This window comes from Neomonachus schauinslandi, chromosome 3, assembly GCF_002201575.2.
Source record: "Neomonachus schauinslandi chromosome 3, ASM220157v2, whole genome shotgun sequence".
Taxonomy (NCBI): Eukaryota; Metazoa; Chordata; class Mammalia; order Carnivora; family Phocidae; genus Neomonachus; species Neomonachus schauinslandi.
The window spans coordinates 189,347,694-189,374,930 of record NC_058405.1 but is presented as its reverse complement, the minus strand read 5'-3'; the positions used below and the strand labels follow the sequence as shown (position 1 = coordinate 189,374,930).

The following is a 27,237-nucleotide window of genomic DNA, read 5'->3' as shown; positions in this document are numbered from 1 at the left end:
ATGTTTGCTTAAAGCTATAAATGAACTAGGTAGCATGTTCCATGTATATTTCAGGGATATTAATGTATAGTTTACATGCATTCTTCTGATTCTTTTGAAAGAGCTGATGGAGTCCAGTTCTGAAAGTCTCCCATGGGGGTGTGATGGGGCAGATCTGAGAGCACAGGAGGGGGGTGTTTGGAAAGAAGACAGTCTAGTGGCAAGGTCTGAGCACAGGAGACCCGGGCAGGTGTGAGAGACTGAGTCCCACGTTCTTGCTTTGAAGGATGATCAAAGACTCCTGGATGGCTTTCGGGAGTCCCTTCAGCTCTAAGAGTCTCAGGTTCAGTGGGTCTTTGATTCTGCGCCCAAGCCCTGTCTTTCCCAGTGGCTGTCCGTTGTTCTTTATGTGGGTGGCACACCAGCACCATTTTGCCAAAGGAGTCCATTAGGCCCGCCCACTTACAGATGCGGTCTTGTTTGCACCTGGAGGATGGGATGGGAGCAGGAACACTTCCTTGATCTGGGAACACTTCAGGGACCCAAGCACCCTGTGCTCAGGGCTCTGGACAGAGGTGGTTGTGCTGTGCCCAACATGGCGGCCCGCAGTAACGCTCTCTTTCCACCCCCAGGGTGATGATGGCAGAGACGGGGTTGGCAGTGAAGGACGCAGAGGCAAAAAAGTGCGTATCTGCTAGATTTCTTGAGCTTCAGACAGCTTGTGTTTTTAAAGAATTATTTCCCAAAATTTTATGTAATATTGTGAATTTTTTTCTCTTGGTGACTCCAGGGATGTATTTTTTTTCTGCTCAAGAATAATTTATTTTAGATGCCTTTAAATTGGGACCAAATATTGAGTTATTTATTTATCTCTTATAGGGAGAAAGAGGATTCCCTGGATACCCAGGTTCAAAGGTAAATAAATACTCCCCTAGTGGTGAAACATCACCATTGTTTGGGGCTGAGTCTGGTATGTTCATGAGTTGAAAATCAGAATATCGTGGTGCTAGCGTTGGGTCAGCCGCTTACTAACCGGTGACCCGTGGAAGGCCCCACCTCTCTGAGGTACTCCCTCACCTGTCAAGTGGAGGTGAGTGAGGGTTAAATGAGATGACGCCGCAGTAACATACTTGCAAACTTAAAAATATTGTGATCTGTATGATGTTGTCATTATGGGTTCAATAGGCTAAGGCTGACTCTGCAAAGAACACAAATATACTAGGAACCCAGTAAAACATAAATCAGAGTGAGCCACTTGGCTACCCTGGGAAGTGTGGTCCGGACGACCCAGGGACCCTCAGCCAGACCCTCCGTTTCAGAGCTTAATGCGTCTCTTTCTGGCTCTCTTCCCAGGGTGCCCCTGGTGAGCCGGGGACAGGCGGCGCACTGGGACCCAAAGGCATCAGAGGCCGAAGGGTGAGTCTGCTTGCACCTGGATGTAGGTGGGGAATGAGAATGTGTGGGGTGAAAATTATCCTTTTTCACTTGCAACCTGGCTAGTGGTAGTAGAAGGTAGAAGAAGAGGAATCCTAAGCCCCAGACCAGACCAACCCTCTGTGGTTGTCTGTTCTGTCCTCCTTCAGCCACGCTGTCCTTACGGGGAGGCCCAGAGAGCCCCTTCCTCTAATGCATCTCAAAGATCACTAGACCGCACGTTCCCCTCCTCACTCTTCCTTACGCTACTTCTAGCTCTGAATGACTCTCTTCAGTGGATGTTTACTCATCCTCTTAAGATTGCAATGAGTCCTGACTTAGCAAATTGTGGTCTAGATGTGGGAAACTGTTATTTATAGCTTAAAATATAATGAAAACCATCGTATTATCCTGTTCATTTGCTCAGTGAAGACAGTCAAACTACATCCTTTACTATTCAAGTTTTAAAACATTGGATTGGTTGTCTCCACTGAACAGTGATCTGATTAATTGTCATTTCTTGGTTTCTTGTGCATCCATGAATAGTCTCGTTAATGGTTCTGGGGCAAGCATCTTACAGTGAGAGATTTCTGGTGGGGACGGGGAACGTTGGATTAAATCACCTTTACCAACCCTGCAATCTTCTGCCATGCTGAGCAGTGTTTGTTCTGCCCTTTCTAGGGAAATTCAGGACCTCCAGGGGCAGTTGGGCAGAAGGGAGACCCTGGGTACCCAGGACCATCTGTGAGTACCCACCTAATTCTGATCAAGCCACGGGGGCGGGATGCTTTTTACACACGACTCTTTATAAACTTTCTGCTGTCTCCTCTCCTCACAGAGCGGATTGCTGCGCTTTTGTTGTTACTGCCTTTTTTTTTTTTTTTTTGATACCACAATGGAGAAAAGAGCTTTTGAGTTTTAGAGTAACGAGAAACTTTAAAAAGAAGTTTCTTGTGGAAACTTGTGGTCTAGGGTATATCGTAATTTGTCTTTATAATTTCCTGGTGTAGGTTTGTTTGAGGTTTGTGTACAGGACCAAAAAAAAAAAAAAAAGTACAAGTTTTAGTACCTCTTGGTTGCATCTTATAGGATTAGTATAATTTATGTCAGATGTTGGTTTGCGAACTACTTCCTTTGGTTTATAAAATCCCCAAGAGAGCTTCTGATTTGTGGTTTAAAACCCATGAGTGCCTGGCCACCTGGGGCCAGGAGGGCGACCTTCTGCAGCCCTTCCAGTATGTCTCTTCACTGTGAATGTCTTCGTTTCCTTATTTGAAGCTCTCCCTCTATTATCTCCCGACATGAAATTTGATGAGGTTCAAAGAATGACGGATAGTCACTCCTACAGGAAAAGTTGGGGGATTAGATGGGTTGAGCTTGGGTGAAGGCTGAGTCAGGTGATTGCTGCTTTTAAAAAGTGAAACATTTAATGGGAGAAAGTAAGCCAGTCACTAGTCTTGTGGAAAGACACCTGACTGGCCCACAAGATGACTGCTTGACCATCAGAGCGGCCACGCATTGGGATGAGAGGCCATGGTGGCCGTGGGTCTGTCCTCGGAGCTCCTCTGGGGTGGAATCCAGCTGGCGTGCTTCACACCTGGAGCCGAGGGTTAGCTAAGTGATTCCTCACTGTCCCTAACATGAACAGGAGGTACTAGGCTAGCAGGTGGAAAGGAAGCTCTTCTCTTGGGAGCAGTGTTGAGACTCAAGCCCAAATGTGTGATCCCTTTGATTAGTCATGAACTCCCAGGTTTCCAAAGTGTGGAGCTACTTATCTTGCAAGGGGAACATTTTTTTTTTTTTTAAGATTTTATTTATTTGACACAGAGAGAGAAAAAGAGAGAGAGAGAGAGCACAAGCAGTGGGAATGGCAGGAAGGGGCAGAGGGAGAAGCAGGCTCCCCACAGAGCAGGGGGAGCCCAATGTGGGACTCGATCCCAGGACCCTGGGATCACGACCTGAGCCGAAGGTAGTCGCTCAACCAACTGAGTCACCCAGGCGCCCACAAGGGAAACATTTTTGCCCTCAAAATTGTCTCTCTTTTGTTCCTTGAGCAGTAAAATCAAATTTATAGGGAGAGCCTGAAAATGATCAAGGTCATCTGAGGACCACCTTTGCTTCCTCTGTCGTGTTTCTGGGGGCTGAGGGTGGTTCCTTCGCATTGGTGGTTCTGCCTGTCTGTCCAGCTTCTCATTCTCTCTCTCCTTGTTCCGCAGGGTCCCAGAGGCAACAGAGGGGACTCCATGGATGTAAGTTGCATGTGCACAGCTCCAGTCATTGCACTGTAAGCCTTTTGTCCACTGCCCCTCACACTTCTTTCCTTTTCTTTTAAAGCAATGTGCACTTGTCCAGAGCATCAAAGATAAATGTCGTAAGTACACGATTCTCTCCTGTCCGTGACACCCTTCTGTTTTTACGTTTGAAATTCTCACATAGTAAACATGGTTCACTCCTCTCTCTGTTTCTTTCGTAGCTTGCTGCTATGGTAAGTTGATTTCAGCCCTTTGACTTCCTCCTGCGGAAAGAAGAGCCCCTTTTCCAGTAAGTAAAATTTGTCTTTGAAAACCCGCCACTTCCCGCAGGACCCCTGGAATGCCCTGTCTTCCCAACGGAGCTGGCCTTTGCTTTAGACACCTCGGAGGGGGTCACCCAAGACATATTTAGCCGGATGAGGGATGTGCTCCTGAAGATTGTGGGCGACCTGACCATTGCTGAGAGCAACTGCCCACGTGGGGCGCGCGTGGCCGTGGTCACCTACAACAACGAGGTGACCACGGAGATCCGGTTTGCCGACTCCAAGAAGAAGTCGCTCCTCCTGGACAAGATCAAGAACCTCCAGGTGGCTCTGACATCCAAGCAACAGAATCTGGAAACGGCCATGTCCTTCGTGGCCAGAAACACGTTTAAGCGTGTGAGGAACGGATTCCTGATGAGGAAAGTGGCTGTTTTCTTCAGCAATAAGCCCACGAGGGCGTCCCCGCAGCTCAGGGAGGCTGTGCTGAAGCTTTCGGATGCAGGGATCACACCCTTGTTCCTCACGAGCCAGGAGGACCGGCAGCTCATCAACGCCTTGCAGGTCTGTGCCCTGTGGGCGTCGTTGGCACCTCACTCTCTTCTTGGGCTCTGGGCAGGTTCCCAGGCCATCGTGCCTCCTTGATGAGTTCATGCCGGAGTTTCCTAAAGCCCCCGGGTGAGGCTGTTGTGATTGGCGATTTACTCGAGTGAGATTTCCAGGATAGCCGGGTGACTGGCTCCAGGGTGACAGCCAGTTGCTTGTGATTTATTCCCACTGAGTCCATCCTCACCTGCTGGAGGAGAATCCCCCAGGGCTGACCCTGAGGCCTACAGTCTCCTCGTGAAGAGCCCCCTCCCCCAGCATCAGTGACCCCAGCACCCCATCTACGCCCCTCTTCAAACCTTTCCTCAGCCAGGATGGCAGCTAAGGCTCAGCCTTCGCTGTGAAGCTGTGAAGTGCTCCCTTATCATTTGCTTACATAGCTTGTTTAATTGTTATAATGCCATATATAATAATCACTATACTAATTGGCTACTTAATCAATATTTATTCTGGGCCAATTCCAGCGGCATTGCTCAAGACGAGTGGGCGGTGGGCATGATGGGAAAGAGCCCTAGTTCCAGTGCCCCCCCGACCCCCACTTTCTGGCTTCAAGTCACTGCAAGTAACATGGTCACGTCACTTAACCTGTCTGGATCTTAGGTTTCTCCCCTGTGAAAGGCGGGGTGGGGCAGGATGGTCTCTAGCATCTTCCCTTCCAGACTGTGGGTTCTATGGTCTTAGCACTGCCTATGTCAGCAAAGGGCAGGCTGGTCACTGGTGTCATCTCTCGGGGCTTCTTCTGCTAAACCACAGGCCAATTTGAGCCCAGAGCCCTGAGCTTGGGAAGCCAGCTGGGGCTGCTAGCTGTCTACCCTTGTAAGGCGCTCATTTATGTACATTTTCCCTCACAGGGGCTGAGGGACCCAGAACCACATGGCTCTTGACAGCACTCTTTCAGCAAGTTGGAGAAGTCAATTAATCATCCATTAATTAAATTCAATTATTCACTAAATGACTCCTTAGTGATGGTGTGCTAAGTGCCATGATGATGAGCAGGGCTTCCTGAATCTTCTAGAAGTGATTTTAATACTTGCCTTGCCGTTAAATCCCTTTCTGTACCTGGGAGAGCAGGGGAGGATGGAGCTAACGTTTGTCAGGGGCTGGAATTGTTGCTGACAATGATCATACTACCGAAGTGCCCACTATTTCCTAGAGGCTAGCCCAGGCACTTTACATGCCTTACCAAATTAGACATGGGGAGTTTACCACTATCCCTGTTTTGCAGCTGAGGAAATTGGACCCCAGGCAGGTTAAATAATTTTCCTCGAGGCCCAGCAGAAAGTGGGGGAGTGGGATTTGATCTGCAGCTCATCTCCACAGAAGAAAACCTGTGTTGTCCTATTAAGCTCAGTGTGTCCTCCCCAATCCTACCGAGAAAACCCCTGAGAGGATGCTGATCTCTTGGGGTGTTTATTTTTCTGATGTGACTCTTCCTCAGCTACGTTTTCAAGTAGTTACTTACCATGGACACTCCTACCGAGCATTTCCTTTTGTTTCAACCAGATCAATAACACAGCGGTGGGGCATGTGCTCGTCCTGCCCGCTAGGAGGGACCTCACGGACTTCCTGAAGAACATCCTGACGTGTCATGTTTGCCTGGGTAAGGTGCTTCTCTAACAGGAATATCTGTTACAAAACATACTATACTATGCATAGAGCGACATTTGAATGAATGGTCTCTATCCATAGAAAGGGCTTGAGTTAAAGGAAGAATCAAAAAGCCTCACATTTATCAGTGTAATTCCTATATAAGTAGCTTCCATATTTAAAGTGGAACCCCTCAAACAGAGCTTCTCTTTGATAGGGAAGGATTCATTTCATAGGAGATAAGGGAGAAAGGAGGCTCTGCTTACATTTTGACCTTGGAGTCCAGATTTCAATTATTTATCTTTGTGACTTTCTGGAACACATTTCTTCAAAGAGTGGCAAAGAAATAATTTCCTTTCCTTTCCCTCCTCTTCTCTCCTCTCCTCCTTCTCTCCTCTTCTTTTCTCTTTCTTTTTTCTTCTTCTTCTCCCCCCTCCTCCCCCTCCCCTTTCTTCCTCTGTGTCCTCCCCCTCCTCCCATTCCTCTCCTCCTTCTTCTCCTCTGTCTCCTCCTCCTCTTTCTTCTTCTTCTTCTCCTTCTCCTTCTTTTCCTTCTTCCTCCTCCTCCTCTTCCTCTTCTTCTAATGCCAATGTCATAGTATACTAACAAGGACTTTAGCTTCCTGATTTGTTTCATTTAGTGTTAGGTGATGAGAACTGAAATCTGGCCACAAAATGGCAGCAAACTATAAAGAGGCTTCTATATTATGTGATGATTTTAATTACTCCTGACTCCCAGCACACTGACGTACAATTATCTTGCTGTGGAAGTCACAGAATAAATGGGCTCCCATGCTTCTTTCTAGACATCTGCAACATTGACCCATCCTGTGGATTTGGCACCTGGAGGCCTGCCTTCAGGGACAGGCGAGCGGCGGGCAGCGATGTGGACATCGACATGGCTTTCATCTTAGATAGCTCTGAGTCCACCACTCTGTTCCAGTTCAACGAGATGAGGAAGTACATAGGGTACCTGGTCAGACAGCTGGACCTGAGCCCAGACCCCACGGCCTCCCAGCACTTCACCAGGGTGGCCGTTGTGCAGCATGCGCCCTACGAGTCCGTAGGGAACGCCAGCGTGCCGCCTGTGAAGGTGGAATTCTCCCTGACGGACTATGGCTGCAAGGAAAAGCTGGTGGACTTTCTCAACAGCAGAATGACACAGCTGCAGGGGACCAGGGACCTGGGCAGCGCCATTGAATACACCATAGAGAATGTCTTTGAAAGTGCCCCCAGCCCACGGGACCTGAAAATCATGGTTCTGATGCTGACAGGTGAGGTGGAAAAGGAACAGCTGGAAGAGGCCCAGAGAGTCATTTTGCAGGCCAAATGCAAGGGTTACTTCTTCGTGATTCTGGGCATTGGCAGGAAGGTGAACGTCAGGGAGGTGTACGGCCTCGCCAGTGAGCCGAACGACGTCTTCTTCAAACTATTGGATAAGTCGACTGAGCTCAACGAGGAGCCTCTGATGCGCTTTGGGAGGTTGTTACCATCCTTCGTGAGCAGTAAGTCCTACATCGGACAGTGTGGGCTGGGCCGGGGCTTTCTGACAGCCCGTAACCTCGGGCTCTCTGGGACATGGGCCGCAGAAAAGACGTCTAGTGTGCTGATGTTGACTTGTTCATCATTCAACACATATGTATTGACACCTACCCTAAAGGGTGTCCCAGACACCCTTTAGGAGCCAGGGATGGCAGTGAACACAACAGAAGGAAATCCTGTCCTTGTTCACTCACTTATTCAACCAAATTTGACTGGCATCTCCCAGCCATTGACCCTGTGCCCCTGAGAGTGAACAGTGGATCAAGTGTGCATTTATTATGCATGACACAGTAAGTGGGGAAGCTCCTCGAAGGAGTTGTGTTGATCTGGGCTTAGCCACCAACCCCACACTTGGAAACTTCTGGGTCTTTGCTGATGTGAATCTCCTCCCCGCTTTAGCGGCAAACCACATTCATCTTCAAAGCATATCCCTAGCTGCCCCTGCTCACCGTGGATGCTCCCCACTCCCAAGGCTTTGTCATCCTTAATCTGGACACTATTTACCGTATCTTTTCTGTGGCCTGCTGGTTATTCCTTTGTGGTCTGCGGTCCCGGTAGACTGGATGGTCCGTGAGGAGGTGCATCGTTCACCCTATGCTCCCGGGCCTGGCACAGTACACAGCCAGCCCCAGGTCAGCACAGGAGAGTATCTAACTATTGGGGGAGCTGTAGAAAGTAGGAACAAACATGCATGTACAGAGAGTTTGTTATTCAAGGGAAAGGCGAGGTCCATGAAAACCGTGTTCACATTTGCAAAGGCCTGTCCCTCGCAAGTGTTAGAGAAAAAATGTGAAGCAAAGGTGAGTCAGCAAGTTCACCCCAGGGCCACCGTCACTACTTGCGAAGACTAAAAACAAAGGTTTTATTAAGCACAACAGTGAGAAAACATTAGAAGTAATTTGGTTACAATTTGATGTTCAAGAGCCCGGAACTTGTTCAACTCCGTGCTTGATTTCTCTTCTATTCCTTTCTCCCCCCTTCCACGGAGTAAATATTTTCTTCAACCCAATCACCCAAATATTGCCAAACAGAAGATTTTGGCTTGAGATATTTTATGGGTCAAGTACCATGGTGCTTAATGTTTAAATTTACTAGACATATTGTCTGGAGGAATGAATTAATTTAACAAATATTTATGGACTGACAACCTGCTGTGTAATCCTTTTAACTCATTAGCAGATTAATTTTAATTTGCACGGGATTAATGTGCATTTAATTTTTTTTTTTTTTCTGGGGCACCTGGGTGGCTCAGTCGGTTAAGCATCTGCCTTCGGCATGGGTCATGATCCGGGGGTCCTGGGATCGAGCCCCGCATCGGGCTCCCTGCTCTGCGGGGAGCCTGCTTCTCCCTCTCCCACTCCCCCTGCTTGTGTTCCCTCTCTCGCTGTGTCTCTCTCTGTCAAATAAATAAATAAAATCTTAAAAAAAAATTTTTTTTTTTTTCTGTTTCTCTCCAGGTGAAAATGCTTTTTACTTGTCCCCAGATACCAGGAAACAGTGTGATTGGTTCCAAGGGGACCAACTGTCAATTAAGAATCCTGTGAAGTTTGGTCACAAACATTTGTAAGTATTGTAATAATTGTCTTCAAAAGTACAAAAAGTGTAGAAAGAATGCAGAGGTCCTCCAGACAATGCCTAACTTTTTGGGTAAAGACATTGAAATCCAGAAAATGTGACTTCCAAAATGTCATGTGGGGCATTCTTTTCAATCTGTTGTATCCATTTGCTTTTGTTGCAGAGCAAACTCTCGAAACTTAGTGGCTGAAAGCAGCTATTTATTTAATCCGCAGTTCTGTGGGTTAGCAAGCTTTGCTTGGGCTCAGCTGGGCAGTCCTCTGGCCTTGGCTGGCCTCACTTCTTTGTCTGTGGTCAGTTTCCCAGCCACTGTGCTTGGGGGTCAGGATGGTCTCAGCCGGTTGGCTCCCCTCTGCTCCACGTGGCTTCTCCTTCTCCAGGAGGCAAGGTTGGGGGTTTGCTCCCAGGTCAATGGGCAGGGTTCCATGAGAGAAGTCAGAGGGCCTGAGGCCTCTTGAGGCCTGGGCTGGAACCAGCACACTGGTACTTCTGCCACATTCCTTTGGCCAACGGATGGCCAATGGATGTCCAACAGCCCAGCCAGTCTAGATTCAAGAGTTGGGGGGCTCGACTCAGCGGGGGGCCCTGTCACATCACATCTTGAAGGGCACAGGAAGGGAGAGGGTGGGAAATTGGGGCCATGTGTTGAAACAGTCTACTGCACCTGGTATGAAGTGATCTCCTACAGAAGCATTGACTACATTAAGCAAAACATGGGCTCCAAATCTTAAAATGATTAGTGTTACGATAGCACAGATTCTGGTGGTGACACCGGGAGGCAACGTGCGCGTTCCACTAGGAAGGCTCACGAGAGGTGGGGGCCGGGGGGCTTGTACCCACGGGGATGCTGGCCCGGCTCCATCTGTGGTACCAGCTCCAGGCGTGGAGAGGCGGGCTGTGTGGCCATGTGACAGAGGGCGAGGTGACGGGGACAGGGTGGCTAGAACTGAGCCCAGGCAACGTGCCAGCAATCTGTGCCCCTCCGGGGCGTGCCACGGACCGTCATGCTTTCTGGGTGGGAGAGGGTTCCGACCGTAACACCCAGAGGAGACTTGGACGTGGATGATCCTTGACAAACGAGTATGTGCCGTAGTCCCGGCTGACCTCCACGGTGGGACAGAGAGCCCGCCTCCCTCTCTCAGCCCTGAAGTCCTCCAGCTCTTGTCCTTGTCCTTGGAGGGCGGGCTCCACGCTCCGCAGAGCAGACTGGCCGTCGCCACTGATGCTGTGAGCTGTGTCCTGCTTCGTCCGGGTCCAGGGCGCTCTTTTCCTGGCCTTAGTTATCTCTGTGATTTCTCCCAAACACTCCCCGAACCGTCCTCCGCCTTATCGTCAGGAAAACAGAATGAACTATAGCTATAACCTAGTGTTTGAAGTCGTAGGGCATCACCTTGAACCTACGCTGCTTGTGTCTTAGAGCAGGGGCAGACCGATGAGTCAGTGAGTGTCCGTCTCTGGGCAACGAGCGGAGGACGCCCGGCTCTGGGCTGTTGCGTCTGATTATGTGGTTGTGTTTTTTAGGGATCCGTAATAGATCAAGAAATTGTGAAAAAAAAACCCCACCCCACACCCCAAAATTAAGGCAAATAAATATACACAGTAAGCTCTGGGAGGGAAAGTAACATGCTGACTTAATCATTTGGAGCTCATTTTGTTGAGTGGATACTTTCTTAGAATGGGAGTAGCTATTAACTGGTTTTATTTAATTTTTGGTGTGTATGTTTCAGTTGGTTAATTTTTAAAAATTAGGACATTGTTCTAGTATTATTTTATTATTGCTAATGATAATAACAATTTTATAAATTAAAAATAAGATGTCAGATGTATTCATAGTACAATACAGATGTTATTTTTAATGATTCTATTACTTTATACATAGCGTTTCAATATCTTTTCTGTGGCACAGATTCTAAAAGGAAGGAATTTAATGCATGCAATACTATATGTAAAATATAAAAACTACTGCATGCATTTTGATAAAGTAGCAAAGTTCACATAGCTCATGGGAACTATGTTTTTGTAAATTCTAGAGGGCAGGCGAAAATATGTATGGATTGAAACAATATTTAATTTGTTTTAACAGAAATATCCCAAATAATGTTACTTCAAGTCCTACATCCAAACTAGTGACCACCACAGAACCAGTGACCACCACGACCAAACCGGTGACCACCACGACCAAACCAGTGACCACCACGACCAAACCGGTGACTGTGGTAAATCTGTCAGCCTCAAAGCCGGCCGCAGCAAAGCCAGCCCCGCCCAAACCGGCCGCTTCGAGACCCGTGGCCACGAGGCCCTGGGCCGCCAAGCCTGAGGCCACCAAGACGGCCACGGTCAGACCTGCAGTGGCCGTGAAGCCGGTGGCCACGAAGCCGGTGGCCGCGAAGCCAGCTGCTGTAAGACCCCCCACTGCAGCCAGACCAGTGGCCGCCAAGGCCGAGGCCCCCAAGCTCCAGGCAGCCAAACTGGCCACCACCAAGCCGGCCACTGCTAAGCCGGCGGGTAAGAAAGCACGCTCAGGGCTGCCAGCTTGGGACAGCCTCATTTCCTGTGTTCAGAGCATGCCCCCTGAAGCCTGTTTATAAAGCGAATGAAATGCAGTCATTGTTCCAGGAATGGTACCTCTAGATGATGCATTTGAGAAGGTGCTGGTCAGAGCATGTGATTGTCAAAACATTGCCTTTTTTTTTTTTTTTCCTGTTAGAAAGCAGTTTTTCTCTTTCCTCTTTGAGGCTCGTGAGCTCCACAGAAAGAACAGGTGGAGTGAGCCTCCCACCCTCTGCTGCCTCTTTCCTCCACTGCTCAGGCCAAGCCCCGAACTCTGCCTCGGGGTGGGCTGGGGGGAAGCACGTTCCCATCGGAGAGAGGCCCCAGCCTGCACTGTGGTGATAGTGGGGTGTTCCGTGAGCCGACTGGCAGGTCAGAGCCTGGACAGTCAGCCTTCCTCCCATCCCCCCAGACTGAATATGTGCTAATACTGTCCGTGGGGAAAACACCTTCCAGACGGAATTCGATATGAGGGTAGGTGGGCTTCCTGAGACCCAGAGCAGGGATTCCTTTAAAAGAATTTCCTCTCACGTCCTAAAGTTTCCTGACTTCATGCATTTTAAATGGTGGAGCTCATTCCATCTTGAATGCTTTCCCGTGTATTGTCAAAGTCTCTCCCGAACAGGAGTGAGTCTCAATAGAAAAGAAATCGTTTTGTACCTTGCTGAGAAATAATGAGATGATGCATTCCACATTTCATGGATGTTGGTAGCTTCCGAGACTAATATTCCTCGGGAGCTCGAACAAGAAACTCGTGCCCCGCTCACCTAAATTTCCGCTCCGCTGCGTGCTGATTCATCTCTTTCTGTTGCTGTCTGTTGCCCGTGGGTCACAGTCATGTAGGGTTTTAAGCTTTATCTCTGCACTCTGCTCCACCTGTCTTCCAGTGAAGGCATTCCAAGAGGTCCAGGTGTCCGACATCACCGAGAACAGCGCCAAACTCCACTGGGAGAGGCCCGAGCCCCCCAGCCCTTACTTTTATGACCTCACCATCACCTCGGCCCACGACCAGTCCCTGGTGCTGCGGCAGAACCTGTCGGTGACGGAGCGCACCGTCGGGGGCCTGCTCGCCGGGCACACGTACCACGTGGCCGTGGTCTGCTACTTGAAGTCGCAGGTCAGAGCCGCCTACCAAGGAAGTTTCAGCACAAGTGAGTACACGGTCAGCCCCGAACAGTCGGTCCCCGAGTTCCACGCACAACCTCAAACAGGCCATAAAGGGAACGATCCCGATTCATTGAATCTGAAACAACAAGGTTAGAACAAATCCCGGGTGTGTTTGGGTGACGCCCAGTCTCAGAAATTGACGCAGCGGAAGACTGGATTCCTTGGGACTCTTGCCCTGCCCTTGGGGTCCTGGGATACTTCATGGAGGAAGCCAGATCCATCTGGCCCGAGGGCAGCCCCTGCTCTGAGAGAAAGAAATAGGTCCACGGAACCTGGCCGGGGTCTCGACTGCCCACCACGACCATGTTTCTGAAGTATGTCTCCACGTTCAGTGAGCAGAAAATACCACCAAGACTCACTGGCTCCTCAGAGGGTAACCGAGTCCGGGCAGTCTTACCGGCCCAAGGCCAGGGGACGTCCACAACCACTGTGCAAAGGGCCTCAGCGCTCCCCTCCCTGGTCTACCATGCTGGAGCTCTGCCTTCCCTGGCTCTGCCCTCCGTGGCCCGTTGTCCCCCTGGCTCCTCCGTGGCCCTGAGGCCCGAGACCTACTCTTGCATGCATTCCAGTCCCTGTTAATTACTCACACCCCTGATCTTTTAAAGTTTTCCCAGATTCCCCTACCTCCCCTTCTTCTTGACCCGTGTTGCTTCTGGGATGCGGAGGGGGCCCACATTCCTTTCTCTGTGGGCCAGTGTAACTCAGATCAAGGAATTCTGCCTGAGGAAAGGGAAATCCCAGCAGTCACCATGTAATCCATGAAGACATGAGTGCAAAGACCATTCAACCCCAGGGCTCCATTTTCATGGATGGAAGCAGAAGCGGTTATGTGGGAAATGTTCAGATTTCCTCCATTTGCTTGTTGAGATGAGCGGAACCTGCAGACGACAGACGTCCGTAGTGTCTGGAGAGACTTTGCGGGTCTCACCCTTACACGAGCCGTCGGTCCCTGAGAATTCCTAAGCCCTTTAGCTTCCGTGTTTCTGACTAGTTGCGTGTTTTTCTTTTATAGAGAAAGCTCAGCCTGCGCCTCCACAAGCAAGGTCAGCTTCTAGTTCAACCATCAATCTCATGGTGAGCACGGAACCAGTGGCTGGTGGTGAGACAGGTGAGTTGTGAGAGTATTAGGTCCGTTAACAGCACTAAGAGAGCATCCTTCCAGACATTTTCAAGCCTTTGAAGCCTGGATTCTGGGTCGTCCGCTGGGGTTCTAATTCTCAGGCAAGCCTGACTTCTATGGGAAAGTTCCCATTGGGCTCTCTGTGGCCCAGTGTGGTCTTCTTCGGCATAGTCCAGTTGTAAATGGGTCACTTTCCTCTCCTGTCACCAGACTCTTTGAAGTTGCTTTGGGGCTAGAGCCGGGAATTCATGTGTCTGTTGATAGGATTCTCCTGTATCTCCTGTTGGGGTTGGAGTTGATGTGTGGCTTGCGATGCTGGAAGCATAGGACTCGTTCCCTCAGTGACTTAATCTAATAACAACTGCTTAAAAGAACACAAAGCAACACAGATTAGAACGCACGAAATACGTGGGTTTGGAAGTGACCCCCGGGATGGACGTTCTGGTCCTAATTCCCTAAGCACACGCCCTGCCTTAGTCTGTCGTGCCGTCTCTGTGCCTGAGCGCGAGGGTGTGCACATTTCAATCAGTGACGAGTTACACCTGTTTCTGGAACTGACAACTGTTTACATGCTTTTGTTCCCGGGCAATGGGACCCTGCGACTCTGTGTGACCTCAACCCTCATTCAGTGGAACGTGAGCTTAGATTGTTCACCCATGAGAAAGGGATTATCGATACAGTTGATACGCTCGGCTTATGGGTGTTCTGCAAAAGACGTTGGCAGTAATATCCGAAGTCAAAATTCCGTGGGCATTTACATATGGTATTATGGACCCCAGTGCAAAAGGTTTCCACTCACTGGGGACATGTCCTTATTCTTTGATGTACTGGCCGCTGTCCGGAGGAGGAAGGCATTTCTCTTTACAATGTTTATTTCTGAAATTGACTCTGATAAAAGGCATTTGCTGAAGCTCACTGCTTTGGTGCTGGGTTTAAAAGCCCTGTGCTTTCTCAGTATGCAGTGAGTTGTCAGAAGCTCCAACACTGCTTTCTGAGCCTTTCTGGAGGAGTCCTCATTTTGCTCTTTCCTCTGTAAGTTTTGAAAATGATGTCTGTTTCTCTATCTTACCGTTTCTGTAGAGGCTGCATCCTATCCCATCTGTGTTTACATAAAATTGGATGATTTCTGACTCCACACACCCATCTCTTTGTGGCCACGTGGGGCGAGAGACCTCTTGATTCTTTTAGTTGTTTCTGAAGAGAATCTTCTCTGTTGCTAGAACATTCTGTTCCATCAATGGACTTCCCCTGGAGCCATGTCTGTGTGTACATCTGTATTTATTTTCTGTATCTGTATGCGTATCTATACTATGTCTCTATGTCTGTGTCTATCTGTCTATCATCCCTTAGTTCAGCCCCAACCACCATGACACGCAGCGTCAGGAGTCACTAGAAAGAAACTAAGTCAATACAGGAATTGTGGAATTATAAACATAGATGTGTAATTACTCTAAGCCAATGAATTACTTAGAGAACTGAAAAAGGTTTAAAATAATTTGCCTTTGGACACAAGTTTAGGAATCGGCCTGTGGTAGAGACAGCCATGTGTTTTTCAAACTCTTGCAGCCTTCCCATTGGAAAGATTGACAGAAAAGCAAGACATTCTCTTCCCTTGATCTAAATTTATGGGAACGATTCAGGAATTCAAGGTAGACTGGGTAATTAAACTTGAACTTGTTAGGAATTGCTTAAAAAGATTTTATACAAACTTTTAATGTTCTAATTTTCAACTTAAACGAACACAAAGGGAAGTAGGATTTGGGATGGAGAAGATACCCAAGTCTCTTCTGCCTCCTCGATTTCTGCACAGAAGCAATCTTCTGAGTCCTGCGTCAGGAGACCATGGATGAGCCTTTGTGCCCTGCACTGGGGACCTGTAGCTCTAAACCACTCCGGCTCCCTGCCTCAGTCACCTGCGTGGTGACTGGGTTCCCAGCACGGTGCTTGAGCTCAGACAGAGCTCAAAGAACTCACTAGGATTTCCCCAAAGATATATGGTCAGGACAGATGAAACTCTAACTTCAAAGTCACTGAAATTCTGTCTCTTTGTTTCCCGCTCGCTGGGAACGTTACCCCTCACAGAGTGTAGGAAATACAAAATTCCTGCAAATCCAGTGCTACATTGAAAGAAAATGACTAAGAGTAAGTTCCATGGTGAGATTTGGGCATGTTTCTGGTTTTCTTATGTGTGGTCCAGAAGGGACACAAATATATAAACAGTATTTAGTTAATATAAACAACATAATCTTTAAACAAGAATCTGGCTGGCCTCTTATGTTTGTTGTTAAGACTGAGTCATAGGTTCAGAGTTAGGAAAGTCCTTTTAATCCAGACCTTTACCACTTAGGTCTCCTCTCACCATGTGGCAGAGAAAAGGGTTTTTGTCGGGGCTTGTGAGTCTTTCATGGCTACAAGTAGTTAGATACAGATGATTCTAACCTTTCTCCTTCACTGTGGTTACTACATAACCTCAAGCCCAGAACTTAGAGGTATTCTTTAACCCTTCCCCGTGTGTGCAGGTGCATAGCTGTGTATTTCCCAGCTAGTGATTCAAGTCAGTGTGAAGATATAACGTGCTTTTTTAAAATTTAAATTCAATTAGCCAACATATAGTAAGTACATCATTAGTTTCAGATGGAGAGTTCAGTGATTCATCAGTTGCGTATAACACCCAGTGCTCAAGAACAAGACCCTACATAATTGATCACTACCCCTAGTCCCGCAGTAACCAAACAGCACTTGCTGGAGAAGGCCCGTCATCTACGTTTGCTCAATGAACATACGTAGGTGCCCGTGCACACACCCACACGCCATTTTTGAGAACTCTTTTTGAAGGAAATCAATTTGATATTTACTTTAAAATGTTTAAACCTCACAATGGAATCAGGAGTCAGAATCAGGAGATGAGAGCTTCCTCTCTCTCTCCCAACCTCCTCCCCCTTCCCCACCTCCCTGCTATAATTAAGTCATCTTAGGAATTTTCCCCAGGGAGAAAGACTTTTCTATGATATTCATATTTTTGCAGGTAGAAAAAGAGTGACAACGAATCACTTTATTAAGAAACTTAAAAATACTGTATTCATGCTCCGTAGTTGCTTGTGTATTTTGCATCCAAATATCGATTACCATACTATGCAGTATTTCTCCAAAGATGTATTTTCTAGACAATGCAGGCAAAATTAAATTTAAAAGCTAGTTTTTATCTGTAGACACGAGTGCAGTTTAATTTCTATTTTCTGCATTACCAGTTAATTAGAAACATGGTTTGTAGTTACAGAGATGTGTCCCTGTCCCAGGATTAAATGTTAGATTCTTTTCCTTGCCCTTTTTATACCTCCACGAATAAAAGATTCTCTGGGGTTTGATTCTACCTTAAGGAACTGTATTTTGTTATAGTTTAGCATTTTGGATTTAGAACACATGGTGACCAGTGTTTGAATCTGTGCAGGGATTTGTGGGCAAAACCCTATGAAATGAAAAGTCCCCCGTCCATGTCATCTGATGGAGGGGAAGAAGAGCGAACAGTTTTAAAACTTGACTTTTTGTTGGCATAGGTTAATGTTGGATGATTTTGAAATTATGCTTAACAGATATTTATCAGGCATTCCTTTGTTTGATGCAGGCACATACTGGGAGGGGGCTAGTGAGGGGATTATTTGTCCCCCAAATGAGGTCTGGCCCTGTTCAGCATGGAGTTTGAGGGGAAGGTTGATTACAGTAACAGACTGAAGGCATCATTACTCACCACTCAGGATTCCCAACTTTGCAGTATTGCATGATTCCGTTTTAAATGGTTAATACTTTTATTTTCTTTAGCAAAACAAAGCAAATCCCCACATTCCAAAATATCCCGTCCCACTTTACGCTTTTCTCAGGATCTAGAAGAATCACATCCACTTTTCTGTGATGCATTTGCTGCCCAGGAGGGCAGTTAGCAACACTTAAACCAATCTTTCAGCAATTCTCACAGCCTTTAAAACTGGGCCAGGCATGTTTGTAGCCCACTTTGTTGCGGCCAGCTTTGGGACTGCTACAGAATTGCTAATTTTGGTTTTAGGTTTTTGGCACATCTCTCTCTCTCTCGTCCTCAGTTTTGGCTAAAGAGGACTTGGATAGATACTCTCTATGCATGAAGTTTCTAAACAACACACAATTCTTCTTTCTCAGAAAATTTACTTTTTCCAGTATTACAAAGAGAATCCTAAGTTATTGGCTTGTCCCATACATATTGCAGAAAAGTTTCAATGCAGAGAGCGCCCAGATACTCACCAAGTGTGTAACTTTCTTTTTTACTTATTCTAGAAATTAACCATCTGTAGAAATAAACACTTTGAGCAGGTGTTAGTAAGTCAATTACATAGCTCTGAAGGAAGTTCTTCAATGTTTTACTTATTTTATTGATTCTAGGATTCACTATTTTCCCCTTGTAAAACTTCTGAAATTGAAGTGTGACTTACAATTGATGACGTATCATGGCTTTTGACAGTGTTTTGTCCTACTTAGGGGGATATAAAATAATAGTGCACAGTGAAATTAAGATATTTTAGATTTGACAAAATACAGTATTTGGTTGGCTGTGTCCCAGTCTATCATACTGGCTAGCACCAAATGGCATAATGGGGAAAATAGATGACTTTATGTTAATGGTCATTTATAGAACTAACTTAATCTCACAGATTGAGGTCCATTAAATAGCTATAAAAATTTTCCCTGCTTGGTAGAAGAGAAATAGCCCTTTTCAAGGCTGTGCGTTTGTTGTTGCGTGAGGATGTATCATGGCAATGTTTGGGTTATGATGAGCCTCACAGGGCATTTGGCACTTTTTTTTTTTATTGTGAAATAGAAAAGTCCTAAAAAATAAAAATCTATTGGTCAAGATGTAAAAAAAGGATCCAAAACCTTAACCACAGCTACATTCAAAATAAAATACAAAAAATTTCCTTGGTACCTTTTGAGCCAATTAAGGCTCAAAATGTTGACTCAGGCATTCACTCATTCAGGCAAATCATACCTGCTTCCGTGGCTGGAAGCACCTGATTCCGTATCAACAATGCTGGATCTAAAGTCTATTAAACCTTCTTCTTGTGTTTGAAACCATTAAATCGCCGAGGAGCATAGTTACACATATTTACAATTGTAGCATAAACACCCGCCCCTCCATCACACACACCAGTTTTGCTCAAGGAAGCACTTAAATACCAGTCACTTGTTGGCTTGGAAAATATCCAAGCTGATAACTTTTAAAATGCTGCTCTTAGACACTATAGAAATCTCAAGCTATAAAGAAAAGGCAAGATTTTCCAATGGAATGTGTTTTGTTTCAAAGAGTAATATCATAGGTATTCATTGTGGAGAATCCAGAACATACAGGAAAGCATAAGAAAACGTCACTCCATGGTTGCAGCACTGATGGCCACCATTAACGACCCAATGAATATCCCTCCTGATTTTTTCCACGAATGTGATGCATGGGCGTGCACGCACACGTGTGAACGTGCACACGTCATTGTTACAAAAATGGACAGTGTTTCTTGGGGCGCCTTGCACCCCATGATTCTGTTTTAGGATTCCTAGTTTGGCTCCTGTAGCTTCCGTGAACAGCTGGGATTCCCTGGCAGGGTTTTCTAGACTTTGTGCTGGTGTCCATTTCCTCTTGTGGTCGGATGCTCACTGATGCTCAGTGACCAGTCACTGCTTCACCAGAAAGTTTCACCAGATGGTGATCGGAATTGGGCAGCCCCTCAAGTCTGTCTTTTAAGATGAAACGTATTGACATTGTTATTCTGGGCAAAAGTGAATCAGGAAATGTTATTGATAACTTTTACTCCTATTGTCCTTTCGGCTCCTCTTGGGTTCTCAATGTAAGGAGGAGAAAATGGGTACACATGCAACCAGAACCTCCTCTCAGGTCGAAGAGGACCCCAGGCTCCCAGGCTGTGCCCGAAGGGGCGAACTCATTTTGGAGTGAGCACATGAGCAACTAATGTGTCCAAAGACTTGTTCTGGGGAGAAGCTCAATGAGGTCCTTCCAACCACACCTCTCTGGACACAAGACATTTTTATTTTTGTGTCTTTTAAATGGTTATTTCAGCATAGACGCAGCATGGGTGAGTCCAGTCTGCATGGCGCGTCTCAGAAACCAAGATGATGGGAATTTAAAAGTACAAGGCTTCTTAAGGACCAGACCTCCCATTTTCATGCTTAAAAATGAACACTCCCACGTTTTGGTCTTTTAACAGTGTGGGGCCCTCGTGAATATGTTTCTCTTGGTCTACCAAATATCTGGGTGCCCACAGTGCCAGCGCCCTGTGTCACCTTGAGAAGTGCTATGGGGTCTTAGCAGCGACCCTCACTGGCATATAGGGTGTGGGATGCAAGAGCAATAGTCTGGGGCTGGACAGTTAGGGTGCAAATCCTAGGAAGCCGGAAAAGCCAGCCAGTCAGGGAGCGGAGTGTCCTTCCACAGGGCCACCTCAGGCTGTGTGTCCTCGGGTCTGGGAGGACTTCCCGTGTCCGTTTTAAGAGAGCATGGGGGAGCGGGCGCTGGGAGCATTTGGAACAAAGATGGAACGAACATGAGCCATGTGGGGGATGTTGGGGGGAAGAAAGGAGAGGGGACTAGGCTACTATTTGGTCTGAGCTTCCCACTAAATGGGGAGTCCACCAGCAAACGAGGAGAGAGTTTTGGTGGTTGAATCATTTTGCCTCGTACTGTCCCCTGCATGACATTTCTTGAAAGCCAGGCATTCTCTTTCAGTTGTTGGCACATTTGAGAGGAAAAAAGAGTTGTTTTCGTAAATTGTCATCATTTTATTCTGGCTTCATTGGTTCTTCCTAGGGCTTTCTGGCTTTCTGGGCCTCTGAGAGGGTTTGCAGTTAGGGGATCCTGTGGAGCCCCCAGTCTTTGTGCCTGGGTAATGGCCTCCCCATGTGATCAGGGAGGGTTTTAGGCCAATTCTGAGCCTCAATCCTGTGTACCTCTGAGTCTGGTCCATGATGGTTCACCCAAGCTTTGGTTCTCTAACCCAAGACTTTGGTTTTCCTTTTATTTCTTGGTGCAATCAGAACTGCAGATGCTCACAACCTCTGCAGCTGTGAGCAACTCACGGGGGTGGGGGCAGAGGCCCATGGAGATGTCAGCCCTGCAGGGGGAGGGCCCGGTGACTCGGGCATGTTGGCTACTCCCATAAATGTGTAGCATCGTCCACTCCAGGGACTTTGGTCAAAGGAAGGTTTACAGTTTTCAAACTTTCGGATAATGGTTGACAGTAATGCCTCTCTTTCTCAGCATGATCTGGAGTTTGCCAGAAAACTCTGTAAACAGATGTTTTACTGTGGAAGGGCTGTAAACTTTTCTTTCCAGGCATCATGGAGAGAGTGTAGCTTTTACTTTGCAGCTGGGCTGCATCAGAAGTATGCGTTTAAAACATAAACTTCCCTGACTGGAAAAAGAACGCTTCTGTGTCTTCAAAACAGCTTTGCTCTGTGACATTTTTGCCATTGTGGGTTTTAGATTAGTGGTAACACTTCTTTTACTTGTTTAATTTGGCCGCTCTCGAAGGCCCTCAGCTACACACACACACACACGTGTGCACACAAATGCACACACTCAAAAAGGAATTTTCTTTTCCACTTTAACTTTTATTTCACATCTGTTTGGCTTGTGAAATGTATGGCCTCATTTTTGAACTATATTCTGACAGAACGTAGTTGCTATTTTGCAGAGGAGTAGAAAACGACATAGTTTTATTAAGATGTAGTTTCTTCAATGGGGCTTTACTATCGAAGGAAGTGGAAGGCAAATGGCCCCATGACTGGAAAGGGAAAACACAGTTCATTTCATCTGAAATTATTCAATAATGATGGCTTGCATTTAATATCCCAGGGGAAGTTGGCGAGGTCTTTCCATCAAGGTCATTGTATTCTTGTCGTGGGTGAGAATCACGTGCATCCCATAGCCAGGGGGCGGAGGCAGGGGCCTGGGGAGGCTAAGAGGGTTCCCCTCCTCCAAACTCTCCTCTTTGCTCTTGTGTCGAGACCTTCAGCCCCAAGCGCTGGGGGCAGAGTCCCTCGGGTGTCCTAATGAATGCTCTTTTCTCATCCTGTTATTAAAGATATATGCAAGTTGCCCAAAGAAGAAGGAACTTGCAGGAAATTCATCTTAAAATGGTACTACGATGTGGAGACCAAAAGCTGCATGAGATTCTGGTACGGAGGCTGCAGCGGCAACGAAAACAGATTTAATTCACAGAAAGAATGTGAAATGGTTTGCGCTCCTGGTAAGTGACTGAGGGTTCTTTTGGGTTTGTGGCTTTTGCAAATCAGAGAAGAGACCCAGGCCAGTTATTCAGCTTGTGAAGACATTTGAAAGACAATGATTATGAGAGCTTATGACAGAGAAGGTGGGTGGTATCTTAGATGAGGAAGGTAATTCAAATAAAACACAGGGAATTCATTTTCTGAATTATTGTTATTTCCTAAAAACATACTTGTATACCTGGATTCTTGCCGACGAGGAAACACACCCAACTACTTCCTCTCAATACTAGGGTTGACACTGGGGCTATCCACTATATGCATGATGTTGGCCAATTCGACTGCAGATAGGAGAGCCCAGCCAGAGCCAGAATGGGGCGAGCGTGGTGTGCACAAAGGCCCTGGGGCCGGGCGAGGCAGTGAACGGGCTCGGATCGCACACACGGCCCCAAACCCGGGCCAGGGACCGCCAGGGAAGCCATGAAAGGCAGTCAACAGAAAAGCGAGGTTAGGGAGGAAAAACAGAGTCCGTGGGACGGTTTTCGTGAGAAACCCAGTGTCCTTCTTGGTCAGTAACGTGACTTTTCCCCTGTACTCCTTTCCCGCCCTCCCCCGCCCGCCCCTCCATCAATGCTCAGCGCTCGTCAACCCTGGAGTCATTGCTGCCCTGGGGACCTAAGCGTGGCCGACCAGCAGCACATACCTCTTGAAGAAGAAGGAGTCAGCCGTTGCAAGTCGTCTCTGTAGAAGCTCTGGGTGTAGACATCCTCACACTGTTCCATTTCCTGCTTTGATTTACACTCGAACTTGGGAGGAACGTTCTGCCGCATGATCTATCAATATGGTGCTAAATGTGTCTGTGGACCCAACGCTCTCTGTCTCCGGGCAGTCATATCGTATACTTCGAACGTTGTGTAATAGTTATCCACTGCTGGTGTTTATGTGAACATTTCTATAAACTCATACACCCCCTGGACTCTCACACTCTGCCTCTTTTGGGCAAGTGTAAGGTCCAGGATAGAACTCCACATCTCACCGCTATCTATATACTTCTGCTTGGTTCATTTCTTCCCTCTTCAGTAAGCATGACTTTAGATGGAAAGCCTTGTAAGGTGAAGAAACAAGAGTCCAACTTTTTTTTAACTCCCCCCTCCAATTTCCTAGATTAGATTTCAAGCTAATTTTCCTTTTCTAAAGCCTCTAACAAATGATCTAGTTAGAAGGAAGCGAAATCCCTTAATCTTTGTGCACTGTTGTGGGACCAATGCCTTCATTAAAGGATGAAAAAAAGTCATAATAGAGAATATTTTTGGCATTCCTCTAATGTTGTGGGGGGTTTTTTTGTTTTTTTTTGTTTTTTTTGTGCTGGGTTGGGGAGGGTGTTTAATTTTAATTTTAAAAATTTTAGGAAATTTATACAAAGAAACTTTTTAATAAAGTATATTGAAAGTGTCATGGGTTTGGTGTTGCTGGCTATCTTGTTTCCATGATACCTGCTGTCACGAGGACCCCAGGCCAGGGGAATGGGGCCCAGCCCACCAATGGGGCCCTGCCCAGCCCACCACTCTTTTGTTTCCAGGGGAGGGGAAGACTGCTCTATCACAGAGTGTGGGGATACCCGGGCTCAGCCCACTGGCATGGCAGCTCTCCATGGCGCCTTCCCTGCTTAGGACCCTTTCTGGAGTCTTTGTGATCTTCAAAGCCCGGCTGGCTTTTATCTTGAGCTCTACCTTCTGGTTGGACCCAGAGCCTTGGCCTCCTTACCTGCCTCTTCTTTAAGGTGACTGTTTCCCAGGGTTGGTTTGGCTCCCGCCCCACAGGGGCTGAGAGATGGGACACAGTTGGCCAGGACACCCTAGCCCTCTTCTGGAGTCTCAAAGACAAAGCCTAAAGTCTTTCTTTTTTTTTTTTTCTTAAAGACCTTTTCTCCCATCTTCAGAAGTAACACAAGCAACAAATAAATACATATTTAGGTGGCACCTGAAGCCCACCTGAAACTGAATTCGTTTGACAAAAAGCACATCTACTGAATTAGTTACACATCTACTCTGACAAATGTTCCCGACAGCTGCAGGGACGTTGGGTGTGTGCGGAACTGCTTTATGTTCAGATCAGGGAGGAATCTGTCAGTTAATCTACAGAGAGGAAAAAGAGGAGGTCAGAGGGTGTGCAGAGCTCCCTGTGATCCAGTCCCTCTCACTTCCACCCTGATCTTTGAGTGAACTTTCTAAATTCTCAAAATGCGCTCAGAGTGGCCCCATCTGCCTAGAAACTGGTAGAAACACTGAGCTCTGCGCCCGTATCGAGGTGGAGGAGAGACAGAGAAGTAGAAGGATGGGGTGGATAGAGGAGACCCCTGTTGGGAATTTGCAGAAATTTGAGGGAGGGCTCAGGACTTCATGGGACATTGGGGATGTGAGTTTCCTTGCCTTGTTTGGGACTGAGAGAGCCTGTTTGGACATCAGGGCAGCTTCAGGGGACCTAAAAAACTTCGGGAACTCAGACGTTCTCACAGCGAGGACACCTTTGCTCACGTCCTGGCAGAAGCTCCATGGGGTTCCTCTCCCCATCCCTGTTCGGGGTGAGCGACACACCAAGCCAACACTTCCTTCCCAGGGGCCCTCTGCCCTCAAGTTCATGCTGACCCTTCCTCATCTTTAAGGACCCCTTTTTTGGATAAAGCCAACACAGGGGGTTTACAAAGAGCTCAGTGATGGTCATGAATTCCCTTCAAATGGATATTCAACCTGGGTGGGAAAAGTGCATTCTGTGACTTTCTCAGGGACGGCTGCCCCAAAGTTCCCCAGCCCCAGAGGAACACCCCCGCCTTTCCATATAAATATGCCTGTGTGCCTCCCCTCAAGCTGTGTGCGTTCAAGCCAAGTCCATACCACTGGAGTGAAGAAATGCTTGCAGTGGGGCTAGGGAAAGGGAGCATCACTGTGTAGCAGGTGGAACATAAGCCACGAAACAGTCCTTGGCTAGCTACCACAAACTGGACAGCTAAAACCACAGAGCTTTATTCTCTCACAGCTCTGGAGGCTGGCTGTCCAAAATCGAGGAGTTGGCAGGGCCATGCTACCCCCGAAATCTGTAGGAAATCCTCTCTTGTTTCTTCAATTTCTGGTGATCCGTTGGCTTGCAGCTGCATCCCCCTGCTTCTGCCCCTGTCTGCACACGCTGTCTTCTCATAAGCACACTGGCCATATGGGATTAGGGGCCCACCCTAGTGCAGTGTGACCTCACCTTTACTACTTACAGCTGTGATGACCCTATTTCCAAATATCCTGACATACTGGAGGATTAGGACTTCTGACCTATCTTTTTTGGGGGGGAGGAGGGAGTGCACCATTGAGCCCATAAGAAAGACAGTGGTAGCATTTCCGATAACCTGCTCCCCACTCGGCCATGATGCAGCTAGCGCCGGCGAGGGCTTTCAGCTGAATCCTGTCACTTTCTAGTCCCTTTTGGTTATGAAAACCATCCCTAATGGATCTTAAGGCTGGGTCTCATTGATTTTAAAACTTAAATCCCAGATAGTCTTCACAGCCTTTTGCCGTGAACCCCAGTTCGGGCTAGACTCATGGCTCACGGTGCCTGGTGGAGTTGGAGTAGAGACGTCCATGGCTTGTTTTCTCCCCCATTCTCCTTCACCCTCCGGGCCTGTGGACTTCTGTGCTTCCCCCTACGGCCCCCGGGGCCAGGCTGACCCTGGCTCTCTGCTGCTGCCCTGCCACCTCGCCCTGCCCTGCCCTGGGCTCCCTCTGCAGCAAGGTCCCCAGGCTGGCTCTCTGGAGACACATATCAGTTCTCTGGGGGAAACTGGGGGGCCTAGTAGCCTGTCCCTTCCTGCCCCTTCCTGCCTCTTCCTGCCTCTTCCTGCTCCACTTCCTGCGCCTTCCTGCCACACTTCTTGCCCCTTCTTGCCATGCTTCCTGCCCCTTCCTCCCACCCTAGGAAGTGAGTCCCTTCCTTTCCCCATGGGAAGTGAAAGAAGCAAGCACTGCTTTGCCCTCTAAAGGCTACCAGGACCCGTGCTGTGGTTCTCTTCTGCCTCAGCAGTGACCTGGAGTACTCAGGGCAGTGTGCTCTGAGCTGGGCCCTTGGTGATCCATCTGAGAAAATAGGATCTACCAGGCAGGCAACACCAGCCTCTTGTAGGAATGTTACAAGGACAGAGCTCTGGGCCCTGGCCCCCTTTGTGTTGGGCTGATCATGGCACTTGCCCTCCTTGCCCTCAGGGGACATCTAGAAGGAACACTCACACCCAAGGCACCCCAATAGCTCATTAGTGACAAATGGACAAATGGACAGTTCACTGAAGACACTTTGAAGTTTCTCACAGATTCCATGGTTTACTTCATACAAATGCCCTGCTGCCTCTGCCCCAGAGGTCCTCACCCCCAGCAGCTGCCTCAAGTCTCCCCCTCCTCTTTCCTCACCTAGCTGCTTGTAACGCTCCATGCCTACGGCAGTTCCGGCCCTCCCGTTGGTGTGGGCACTTTGGGTGGGAAAACACAAGCCCAAGAGATGGGGAATGGTGGGTGTTAAGCTTTTGGCACTGTTCACGGGACATCTATTCACCCCATCACACTAAAAAAAAAAAAACCCTCAGTCTTACCTGCGACAAAATGCATCTATTTATGTGTATTTTTTGATGAGCTTTGACAAACGAATGTACCCACGTTACCCACCCCCCACTCACGATGTGCAGCATTTCCATAATCTCATCTGGCCATGTGTGCAAGTTTCCACGACTACCAGGAAAAAATCAGGGATGCATAAAGATTCTTGTTCAAAGGTATTCTCTGTGGCTTTATTTGCGATGACAAAAATTAATTCGAGATCATCAAAATGGCCAACAAGAGGGGGATGCTTAAATTCAGCTTGCTTTGCCAACAACAAGAAAAAGATAAATAGTCAGTAAATAT

The 27,237-nt window shown here is 47.5% G+C and overlaps 1 protein-coding gene across 1 annotated transcript in view; it reads left to right on the top strand.

Moving 5' to 3' along the window:
* COL6A3 (collagen type VI alpha 3 chain) overlaps nucleotides 1-23,754 on the top strand; it is a 64,191-nt gene extending 40,437 nt beyond the window's left edge. Inside the window, exons 28-43 of the mRNA XM_021679034.1 lie at nucleotides 612-662; nucleotides 859-894; nucleotides 1,333-1,395; nucleotides 2,074-2,136; nucleotides 3,609-3,641; nucleotides 3,727-3,763; nucleotides 3,866-3,877; nucleotides 3,975-4,468; nucleotides 6,014-6,110; nucleotides 6,903-7,601; nucleotides 9,096-9,201; nucleotides 11,297-11,718; nucleotides 12,651-12,914; nucleotides 13,943-14,038; nucleotides 22,165-22,329; nucleotides 22,945-23,754. Coding sequence (XP_021534709.1) covers nucleotides 612-662; nucleotides 859-894; nucleotides 1,333-1,395; nucleotides 2,074-2,136; nucleotides 3,609-3,641; nucleotides 3,727-3,763; nucleotides 3,866-3,877; nucleotides 3,975-4,468; nucleotides 6,014-6,110; nucleotides 6,903-7,601; nucleotides 9,096-9,201; nucleotides 11,297-11,718; nucleotides 12,651-12,914; nucleotides 13,943-14,038; nucleotides 22,165-22,329; nucleotides 22,945-22,985 — 2,679 coding nt within the window. The 3' untranslated portion in view covers nucleotides 22,986-23,754. The remainder of the gene's footprint in view (nucleotides 1-611; nucleotides 663-858; nucleotides 895-1,332; nucleotides 1,396-2,073; nucleotides 2,137-3,608; nucleotides 3,642-3,726; nucleotides 3,764-3,865; nucleotides 3,878-3,974; nucleotides 4,469-6,013; nucleotides 6,111-6,902; nucleotides 7,602-9,095; nucleotides 9,202-11,296; nucleotides 11,719-12,650; nucleotides 12,915-13,942; nucleotides 14,039-22,164; nucleotides 22,330-22,944) is intronic.
* Nucleotides 23,755-27,237: the final 3,483 nt, after the last annotated feature.